The 11,565-nt window shown below is 44.7% G+C and overlaps 1 protein-coding gene across 7 annotated transcripts in view; it reads left to right on the top strand.

The window, feature by feature from the left end:
• The window catches only part of Sergef (secretion regulating guanine nucleotide exchange factor), a 213,679-nt gene that overhangs the window by 43,766 nt on the left and 158,348 nt on the right, over window positions 1–11,565 (top strand). For 4 of the 7 annotated variants that reach the window (XM_026789121.1, XM_005366754.3, XM_026789120.1 and 1 more), the window contains one exon: window positions 9,622–9,788. The exons of 1 other annotated variant lie outside the window; for it this stretch is intronic. In XM_026789121.1, coding sequence (XP_026644922.1) covers window positions 9,622–9,788 — 167 coding nt within the window. Of the gene's footprint in view, window positions 1–9,621; window positions 9,789–10,352; window positions 10,430–11,565 lie in introns of all 7 variants that reach the window. 2 more of the 7 variants (XM_026789123.1, XM_026789124.1) reach the window with 1 other exon arrangement.

Here is an 11,565-nt window from a genome sequence, read left to right as displayed (position 1 = left end):
CTCCATCCAGGTTCAGTAAGTTGAGCATCCAAACTGCCCAGGCCCCCCCAAAGCCAGCACGTGCAGTAGGATCAAAAACCCATTGCCCTTGTTCTTGAGTTCTCAGTAGTCCTCATTGTCCGCTATGTTCAGCAAGTCCGGTTTTGGTTTCAGTGACTCATTTCTTTCAGCTTAGTCAAATCTTCTAAAGTGCCACAACCTTCCAAGACCCCAAAGATCAAGTGTTCAAACACACGAGTCTTTGGGGACATTGCACATTGCCTGACCAGAAGGCAAGCTACTAAATGAGTTAGGATTGGGGATCCTTGGAGGCCTTCCATCAGCCTAGAGCTCTGTTCTTTCCTGTTTTTGTTTGGGACTCTGCATGTTGCAGTCAGATCTGCAGCCCAGTCTGGCCCATCCTGATTTCTGATTTGGTGGCCATTGAATGGAGTAGCTTTCTATAATGTCTGTGTCTTGTGGGATCTTTGCCGTATGGGCTAAGAGTGAAGATCACCCCTAGCCTGGCTCCCTTTATGCCTCTGACCCAGGTGTGTGTCTTTGGGACTGTGAACAACCTGAGAAGAGACAGTGTGCTAAATGAACAATGGCTAAGGATGCTGCCTTTGCTGCCAGGTGACTAGGTCTCATCCATTACGTTGCCATGATAGCTGCTGGCTCTGTGTCCAAGACCAAACCTCTCGTTTCAGCCTACTCATTGGGTGCTTCTGTGAGTTAATTGTGACAGTATGTATAGTGATGGCATGGAGTAAGCGCCTTTAGAATACTTGCTCTAATATTACTGATGCTCTCCCATTTGCTAGCTCTGTGGTTTTGATCAGGTATTTAACTTGTGTGACCTGTTTGTAGAGCGGGAGTGACACCAAATCCGAGTCCCAGGGTCAGCATCTCATGTGGCTCAGGCTGGCCTAAAACCATTGTGTAAACTAGAATGGTTTGAATTTCTGCTCCTCTTACCTTCACCTGCCTTGTGCTGGGATTACAGGCATGCTCTGTTTTTATGGGATACAGGGATCAAACTCAGGGCTTTATGCACACTAGACAAGCACTCGACCGATAGCTTCCTCCCCAGCCAAACAGTCCATTCTTGATAAGTAAATTCCCCCATGCTCTCATCTTTTCATGTAGTCTCTTTGCAGATGGCCTTTCCTTTGAAGTTGAGAAAAGCACAAAGGAAAGTTGTATTCCTATATTAACTTTTCCTATGTGAGATTGTTCATAATGTGACTTTGGAAATTTGGGAAATTTTACTAAAATTAGGATTCATCATTGAGTCTCAATTTTTATTTGAATTATCAACTATATAGGTGGCCTTTGAAATTAGAGCGAATGTCTCATTTTATGACAGACTGAAGATTCTCAAGGTGTCAATAAAATTAAATAGCACATCACTCATTTGACCCTGAAGAATTTGAGCCACCATTATTGAAGTTTTATATTTGCATATGTCTGAGAAGTTGTCTGTTTGAGCCTTCTTCATTTTATGGATGTGAAAGTCAGACTTTAGAGAGAAGGGCCTTTTCCAGGCAATGCAACCTGAGATGAGAATGTAGTCTCATGAGCCGTTGGCCAAAGCTTCCTGCCTTCTGTCCTGTCCCTCTGCTCCCCTCCATTCCCCTTTGGTCTCATTCCTCTTTCCCTTTCTTTCTCCTTCCCTCTTCTCCCCAGTTCTCCTTGCTTTATATCTCTCCTGTTTTCCCAGCTTCAGTTGATCTGTATCCGAGGCTTCTGCTGTGCCACTATGTTGAATCTGGGGCAAGGGGAGGGAGGGAAAGGAAGGAAGGAGGAAAAGAAGGAAGGAAGGAAGGAAGGAAGGAAGGGTGGAAAGGAAGGAAGAAAGGAAAGAAACATATATGTAGATAAAATACCCAAACATATAGAAGTAATTTTGAAAGAAACAAAGAAAGAAAGTCCAGAATCCTATGATGAAGCCTTCATTGTTACTCTTCATGATGGTCAGTGCCTTTGACTCTAAGACTGTGCTTGGGGTTGGGGTTGGCTAAGAAGATTTGCTGAATTGCTAGCAATTGTGGGTATGATCATGGGCGTCCTTGATCAGGCTGTGTTACTTAGTTTGGGAAGATAATACTAACATTGGCTCATATTGCCATATTATTGCTGCCTTAGTCACTGTTCTATTGCTGTAAAGAGACACCATGACCTTGACAACTACTACAAGAGAAAGTATTTAATTGGGGGCTTGCTTACAGTTTCAGAGGTTTAGTCCATCATGGCTGGGAGCATGGTGGCAGGCAGGCAGGTACTGAAGCAGTATCCTGCTGGATACTGAGAGCTGCATCCCTACCTGGCAGGCAGAGAGAGAGATGCTGGGCTTGGCATGGCCGTTTGAAACCTCACAGTAACCCCCCACTCCCAGTCTTTACTCTCCCAGTGACACACTTTCTCCATCAAGACCCCAGCTCTTAATCCTTTTAAAAAGTTCTGTTCCTTGATGACTAAACATTCAAATATATGAGCCTATGGGGGCCATCCTTATTCAAACCACTGTCTGATTCATGCAAAGGTAACCTTGAAGTAGCCCTTCAAGGGGCATGTTGTTATTATAATTCTGCAGACGAGACTTAGGGATAACATGTAGAGTTGGCAAAGCTCAGTAGAGGTAAAGGAGAGGATGATTAGATTCCCCTAGGAAACAGGTATTTCTTGAGTACCAACTTTGTGCCAGTCTCTATTATCATGGAGCTGACTTTCTAGAGGAGACAGACATTAACCTAACAGTTCTTCCAGTGCATATATATTTCTTTGTTAAGATAAATGCTCTCAAAGCCTTGAGCGGGGGTTCTCTAGGTTGTTGCACAGACACATCTGGTTTGGTGAAGGTAAGTAGGAGTTGACCAGGTTAGTGGGCTTTAGATATAACCTGGGTGACAAGAGGAGCATAGAGGATGGAGGCCTGTGGAAAGCATCGGGGCACATAGGATGGAAGCTGTTTGGCTTGCTTGCTGGCACCTGAAATCCTCTTCCCCATGCCTATATCAGTGGGTGATGCTGGGTGACTTAGTTTCCCTCCCGCTTGCTGTGATGAAGTGCTGTTATAAAAGCAACTCAAGGGAGAGAGGGTTAGCTTTAGCTCACAGTTCAAATTCCAGACCATCATGGGGAGTCAAGGCAACAGGTGCTTGAAGCAGCTGGTCACATGATATCCACCATCAGGAAACAGATAAATGTACACTAAAGCTCAGTTTGCTTTCCCCATTTGATATAAACCAGGTTTTGAAAGGCTGTGCACATAGTGAAGACGAAAGAGCAGAGAATGAGTTTAACAAGGTCACCCTTACCTTCCTTCCAAGGTGCAGAGCACATGCCACCAGAAAACAGCTAACTACAGCCAGAACAAATTCACAAGCTGACAGTGACTTTCTTGTGTGCACCTTCCAGAAGGACTCACAGCTTCCTGGGGAGCTGGATTGGGAAGACTGAAGAGAGAGTCTTGCCTCTGTCTGACCCATGGATTTCCCTTTGGCTAATGTCAAATTGTTATCATCAGTGATGGTCTGCTCCCTTTTTGGACAGTCTTTAAGAAAATATGGATGTTCCTCCCACCCATCTTTCTGTCCCTTTAAGACTCCTTCTCTGGAAGGAGTGTCTCTTTGCCAGGAGCTCCTGATAGCAACCATAGCACCTGCTGTGACCGTGGGGGGAGACAGTGCTGGATGGATGGGGTAGGGTGGTGAGGACAGAGCTTTACCACCCTCTTCTGACAGCAGAGGGCTCCCTATCCCTGATTGTTTGCTTTGAGACAAGGTCTCATTGGGTAGTCCTGGCTGTCCTAGAACTCATTATGTAGACTGGACTGGCCTCAGACTCACAGATCTGCCTGCCTCTGCCATCTCAGTGCTGGATTTAAAAGGAGTGCACCACCACTCCTCGCTACTACCTTCCAGCTTTGTGCCTGGTCATCTTTCTCTCACTTAAGAGCATGTGATGTTTGATGAAATGTTTGCCAAAGGTCTCAGAACAGTTAAATAGCTTGATAATGAGATCATTTTTATGACTTATCTAAGTGAGACCCTTGTTCTTGCATCTCTGCCCTACCACCAGTCATGAAATGGTGAAATCTCGGTGTGCTCTTCATCTCCTCTTTCTCATCTAATGTGGGGACGAGATGTGACAGTTTTTCCTCTTTTCCCCTTTTCCCCTAGGAATTCCATCCTGGTAGGCCCCGGCATATCCTAGGCTCTGTTTCTAGGCTGGTTCCCTTCTTTAACTTAAAGCTTCTGAGGTTTGGGTGCCATGTCCCTGTCAGTACATCCCTGCCTCCTTCTCAGGCCTAGGTGGAGGACCAGACACTGTGCACTCAGCATATAGAGATGATGTGTTTAGAGCAGTGCCCAGTGAGTGTGCTGTCAGTGCTACACAAGTGCTGGATGCCAGCTGCCACCTCAGGACGTGGACAGACCTCGGCCAGAGGATGGCCAGCCAGGCATTCTTTCAGGAGGCCCCATACCTGCTTTAGGTCCGCTGTCTTCCCAGGTCTGGTTGCAGTGGTTTCTACAGTAAGTGTGAGGGACCAGGGCGTGATGTGAATGCTACCCCTTCTTTTCCAGTTTTCTCACGTTCTTTTAAATGTTCTGAGTTTTGAGTAAATTTTATTTTCTCTGTATACATATTCTACACAGGGTCTCACACTGTAGTTCAGGGGAGCCTGGAACTTCCTGTGTAACCCACCAAAGCTTGCCTCTTAGATCAATCCTCCTGGCTGCAGATACAGTCAGTCACTGTGCTGGGGTTATCTTATATATTTTTAAATAAGGATACATGGCCACAATTTATAAATGGTGAAACACAAGTGTACATTTTAATACAATAACTGAAAGTACATATATTGGCTGACAAACCTTATTACTGATAAAGGATGGCAAGCAACCGAGTTTAGGGACCACTTGGTCTTTTCCCGTGGCAAGTGAGCCTGTCAGTCCTGAAGCCCTGACTCCATCCTGGGAACCTGGTTCGGCTTCACATGGGGCTGCGAATTTCTCTGCGTTGCTTATCTCTTTCTTGTTCTTTCATATCCTCCTCTTTTCTGGTTTCTTTTCTTACCCAGAAGTTCATCTTAAATGGCATTTATCCCATCACCAGAGACATTTCCAAGTTCCAGCTTGAGTGGAGTCCTCCCAGAATGCTCTCTGTGGTCCTTTCTCTTCACTCAGCCCCTGCTGTTTTCTGTGTCTCTTTTCCATGTAGCATCTCACATGGTCATGCCTGTACACCAGGTCTCACTCTCTGACTTCACTTTGAGCTCCTTTGGCATTTCTCTCTCGTGTGTCATTTATCTGTAGACACATACTTTGTGGATGATACTAATAGACTTATTTTTTAACCACATTAATACATATTTCTTTTTTTAAGATTTATTTATTTTGTATACAGTAATCTCAGTATTCTGCCTGCATGTATGCCTGCACACCAGAAGAGGGCACCAGATCTCATTACAGATTGTTGTAAGCCACCATGTGGTTGCTGGGAATTGAACTCAGGACCTTTGGAAGAAAAGGCAGTGCTCTTAATCGCTGAGCCATCTCTCCAGCCCCAATACATAATTCTTTACTCTGAGGAAAAGGGTCATTTGTTAGCTTCATGACCTGACCTCAGCTTAGGGCACATGTCTGGTGCGTACTAATGAGATTTTTTTTTTTGTGTGTGTGTGTAGAGATTATTTTTCTTTGGCTCTGGGTGACATAAAGACATAGTCTAAGTGTTGAATACAGCTAGAGTTCTGAATTCCGCATGGCCTTCTGGGAGGTCCTGCTAGTAGGAGAAGCTGGAGCACACAGAGCAGGGCACTGCCTCCTTGCACGTGGATATCATTGTACATTCCACCAGACTCTGGGTCGGTATATGTGCACGTGTGAGTGCTGTATAGTGCAGGTGCCTCTTGAGGTCAGGAGAGAGCATTATATCATTGGAGCTGAATTTACAGGTAGCTGTGAGTCACTTGATGTGGGCACTAGCAGCCAGATACTTGTAACCACTGAGCCATCTCTGCCTGCCCCATTGTTTTAAACCGTGATCCTATAACCCGCTGTTGGAATTCGATTGAGCTATTTAACTTCTCAAGTCATTTAATTATCTTAGTAATCTATGTCAGAGTTATGAGGCTTCTTTAGACTGGTGTCTTAGGACAGTGCCATCTCCCTAGGAGGTGCCCCTTACTTTCTCTTTAAAAGAGGAGTCCTCTTCTTCCCTTGTGAGCCCTCTACTGTACAGTGTTTTTAGTATAAACAGACTCAGAGGAGGGTGTTCTAAGCTTAGATTTGAGGCTGTTGGGTTGGCCTGCCTTCTGCCTTGTCTCTTCCCCAGAGAGTATGAAGATTAATTAGTTAATGTTTGGAAAGTGCTATGTAAGTGGAGTAACGGTTGAGTTGCCATTGGAGATGTAATAATGATGGCTCCATAGTCTGGCAGTCTTGCCTGTCTCAAGCATCAATAATCAATAGCAGAAAGTTTTAAGATATTTTGCTTGATTTGAAAGAAAGGATTCAGTTTGCCATTTATGATAATACAGTTCTTCCTGTGGTCCTGCAGATAGCAGTTTGCTACTTCTTCCCAGCTGAGCAATGTCGGAGTCCTTAGGAAACAGTGGTTGGGCTCATTCAGTAAGAGGCTTGCTGGATGAGCATGAGGACCTGAGTTTGATCCTCACTCAAAAAAGCCAGGCACAATGGTGTATGCCTGTAATTCCAGTGCTGGAGAGGCAGAGATAGGAGGATACCAGCCAGTCTAGCCAAAATGGCAAGCCCCAGGTTTAGTGGGAGACATGACTCAAAAAAATTAGGTAGAGAGCAATTGAGAAAGATGCTGAATATGTGTCCACATGCACACACATGTATGCACTTGCACACACACACACACACACACACACACACACACACACACACACACACTGGTCATCTTCAGGACTCTCCTACTAAAGCAGTCTGATTTTAAATTCTGACCAGCTCAGATAGAGGGACAGCTGGCCAACTGGGCACCATCTATTTTCAGTCTAATCCACATAAGTGAGGGAGGAGGGTTTCATGAGTGTTCAGTGACTTGAACCATAACAGATGCAGCCTAGGCAGCTTATCTGTGTGCCCCTCAGCAGGCCACTTCTGAGCTTAATTTTCTTAACTGTTCCATGGCACTGTGGCAGTTGGAGAACACAAAGGTGGTAAGTTTAATCTTTTCTGGGAAAGTTGAGGGACCAGGAAAGGTTCTTGGGACCAACAGTATATACGTAGACTCAGTTGGCTGCAATTGCCAGGTTATGAAGGGCAGCTGGAATAGTAGTTCTCTCCGTTAGGAAATGGTAGCTCCAGCAAAAGGAACAGCATGTGGCTGTGCAGGGTCCAGTGCTCCCAGTGCCCCATTCCCAATTCCATAATGTCTCCAGTCCCTGTGGGCTGTACAGACTTGGTTCTTGTCATGGTCAGTGTTCTGTTGCTGTGAAGAGAGACCAGGACCATGGTAATTCTTATAAAGGGAAGCATTTAATTGGGACTGGCTTCTAGACTCATTGTCATCATGGTGGCAAACCTGGTGGCACACAGGCAGATATGGTACTGGAGAAGTAGCTGATAGTTCTACATCTGGATGAGCAGGAAGCAGGAAGAGAGAGATACTGGGCCTGGCTTAGGCATCTGACACCCCAAAACCTGCCTCCACTGACATACTTCTTCCAACAAGGCCACACCTACTAATATTGCCATTCCCTGGTGACCAAGCTTTCAATATAAGAACCTTTGAGGGCCATTCCTATTCAAACCACTACAGTCCCCTATCCTAGGAAGCCTGGAAGATTTATGTGTATCTGTCTTAGGGCCTGCTAGTAGGCTGAACCTGAGAATTCATCCCTACAGCGCCCCATATGTCTGTGGTCTCCTGACACTTCTGCTATCATCTTGGGCTGTTTCTTAGCTGACACTGGAAGCCATATGTTTCATGTGGGGCCAGATGAAGCTTTGATACCAAACACAGTAGCTTTGTCTTGGATTTAATATGCATTACTTGGTGTTTTGTTTCTTAAGCAGAATTTTCTTTGTTAAAATAAACACAGATAAAGAATTTATATGGCGCACATGGTTATGCATATTTATTGCAGAGAATCTGTTAATAATCTATGCCTTGTCGGATTTTGAAATTCTGTTGGAATAACAAAGGCAGCACTTGGTACAACTGAATGAATTTGGTGAAATCTCTCTTATCTGGGGAATGAGAGGCCGTTGCTCCTTTTCCAAACCTCATTTTCTTCTGTCATCTGCAGTGCTGGCTGGCTTCCCACATGGTGCTGGGGAACTGAATGCATTTCTGCCTCCAAATAGCTCTTTACAATTTTCTCCTCTTGCTCCCTTTATTCCAGCACACAGATATGCTTGCCTTGGACTGTTAGGATTGCTCCTTTGGGTAAAGGAGGAGTCCTTATGTTACTAGGAGGGGCAAACAAGAAACCAGCATTGAGTTAGGGGGAAAGCTCTGAGAGATTTGAGGAATGGGAAACTTCAGTCAGGATACAAGGCCCTGGATTGCATAGGAGGGAGGAAGGTTGAGACCAGACATCTGGGCAAAGCAGAAGGATGGGTGGTGGGTCTGGGAGAGAGTGGGTGGGCCACCAGCATGGCTGGCATTTACCCATGAAGCCATCTCTGTGCAAGAGCATCGTAGGCCTGAGACTCTTTCTCTGAGTCTGGCTGTGTCCTCTCTACATGTTTGTTTTTGGGAGAATTCTTTAGTTTCTCTGAACTTCAGTTCCCACTTACGTGAACAGATGAATATTCAAGGTTTCTTTTTTCTTAAAAAAACAAATCTCTGCTTGTGTGTGTATGTGTGCGTGCTCATATGCATGCACCTGCATGTTTGCAAGAGTGTGGGCCCTGTGCCATGGTTACAGGGCTATCTTGGGTGGTATTCCCCTTTTCCCTGGTTTGAGATAGTCTCTTGTTTACTGTTGTGTGTGCCAGGCTGCCTAGCCTGTAGGCTTCTGAGCATTCTCCATCACTGCCTTCCATCTCTTCATAGGCGTGCTGGGATTGCAGATGTGAACTACCTCATCTGATTCTTGACATGGATTCTGAGCATCTGAACCCTGGTCCTCATGCCTACATGGCAAGAAATCTCAGCTACCCCCCAACCCAATGCTTTTAGATGGAAATTTCTGTCCCGCTGAGTCCCACAGCCATTCAGTCCCAAAGAAACACAAAGGCTTATATTAATTATAAACTGTTTAGCCTATTAATTCAGGCTTATTATTAACTATCTCTTACAACTTAAATTAACCCATAGTTCTTGTATATGTTTAGACACGGGGCTTGGTACCTCATTCTCATCTTGCTTCCTCTGCATCTGTTTAGTGACTGACTCTCTCTCTTTGCCTTTTCTCTTCCCAGAATTCTTTTAGTCTGGTTGCCCTGCCATACTTCTGCCTGGCTACTGGCCAATCAGCATTTTGTTAAGCCAGTACAAGTGACAAATCTTTACAGTGTACAAGAGCATCTCCCAGCAAATGCTCAAATTCTTTATTGGAACATAATGAAATAAACATTCACAATTTTACCAGTGACCCTTTGCTTACCCTTGAGAGCATCTGGAGAATGTAACCTTCATTCAAATTATGTTTGTTTGTAGAAACTGGCAAGGTGTTTACCTGGGGTCGAGCAGACTATGGTCAGCTAGGGCTGAAGTTGGAGCCTCCTGATGGCCAGAAACCTCACAAACTAGATTCATCGCTTGCCTTTTGGAGGCAGCAAAGCAGTGTCCCTTTGTCTCTGCATTGCCTGACAGGAGCAGCCAAGGTAAGTGGTGATTTCCTGTAGAGGCAGTGTGGTGCTTTTCTTGTCTCACAGTGAAGGGTTTCCTGGGGACCCATTCTACATCAGGTGTTATCATCTGTTCATATAGGAATCTGATGGGGTTCTTGCTCACAAGAAGCTAATGGTTTAATATAGTAGAGAAGTTGGGTTTTGGTTACTTAGGTATCACTCACTATAAGGCAGACTGTGTAACTCATTTAATGAGGTTCAGAATCCAGTATTCCAGGTACACTGGCAGGAGAACTTGGATTCAATCGGAGGAATTGACTTAAGTTTGAGCATGGCACGGGTTTGAGGTGTGCCTTGAGGGATGGATGGGACTTAAGCAAGCACTTGGAAGAGAGAGGAGGACTTTTAGGGACATAACAGCTTGAACAGTCATGCAGGGTAAGATGTGAGGAAAATGTATGAGGGCTCTAACAGTTAAATTGGCTAGGTCACGGAGCCCTGAGGAGGTAATATCAAGAGTTGGGGAGTGGCTGAAACCCAATCTAGGAGGCCTTAAAGACAAGCTAAGTATTCTGCACCTCTGTTTATATTTTCCAGAGAAGAAAACATTGTAGTTCACTTGCTTATTCAAGCTGCTTTGATTCTCTGAAGCATCCTGAAGTTCTACATTTAAGGCAGGAATCTTAATTTCTCTAGGGTATATGTTCTGGCTCTTAATTTTACTTTACTGGTGTCTTTTTGTTTGTTTGTTTTCCAACATAATATTTGTATTGATTTTGGGGGGGGGGAGGAATTTCACATCATGCACCCGATGACTCACTTCCCAGTCCTCTCAGGTCTGCCCCTCATCCTTGTGACAAACCCTCCAAGAAAAGAAGAAAAACAAAACAACAACAACAAAAAAAAAGTTCAATTTGTGCTACCCATATACTCACTAGAGCATGGCCAAACTCCCAGTGGCCAGCCCCTTAAAGAAATCTGAGTCCAAAGCTGAGTCCTAGGTGATTAGAAGAATGGGCACCAAGAACTGTTGTCTCTGAACTGGAATTAGTTTAATGAAGGAATTTAGTCTTCACTCAGAGTCTGTCAGAAAAATTAATAATCTAGTAAGATTTCTGTAATTAGCATGAGGCTAATTACAACCTTCTCTACACCTGGAGGGCTTCCCTTCCCCAGAGCCACCTGGCTACCTCCTCTTGGGTTTGTCAGATGCTTCCATTTATTCTTCACATCCTAGCCTTCATTCTCCTGAGCCTTTCGTAAGTGCAAGCTTGAGGTTCTCCTTTTCTTTCTTCCTCTCCCTTTGACTAATAACGCACTAAAAAGACAGTATGTATACAGAAATAGCAGTAACCCCGCATGCAGCCTCTACCCTAATAAAGCACATTCTTCTCGCATGTGCACCAGTGAGTGCTTGTTAAAGATCACATAGATAGTATTTGTTATTCACTCCAGCCTTTGTTATTACAAATACTATTTCATTTCCTCTTGGTCTTAGAATAATTATTTAAAACAATTACAGAGAGCCAGTGAGGTGGCTCTGTAGGTAAAGAAGCTTGGGGCTGGAGAGATGGCTGAGTGGTTAAGCGCATTGGCTGCTTTTCCAAAGGTCCTGAGTTCAATTCCCAGCACCATTATGGTGGCTCACAACCATCTGTAATGAGATTTGGTGCTCTCCTCTGGCCTGCAGGCAGATATGCAGGTAAAACACTGTATAAAAAAAAGAAGAAGCCGGGCGATGGTGGCGCACGCCTTTAATCCCAGTACTCGGGAGGCAGAGGCAGGCGGATCTCTGTGAGTTTGAGACCAG

The sequence above is a fragment of the Microtus ochrogaster genome, unplaced genomic scaffold, assembly GCF_000317375.1.
Source record: "Microtus ochrogaster isolate Prairie Vole_2 unplaced genomic scaffold, MicOch1.0 UNK14, whole genome shotgun sequence".
In the NCBI taxonomy this organism is placed as follows: domain Eukaryota; kingdom Metazoa; phylum Chordata; class Mammalia; order Rodentia; family Cricetidae; genus Microtus; species Microtus ochrogaster.
This window is presented reverse-complemented; position numbering and strand designations above follow the sequence as displayed.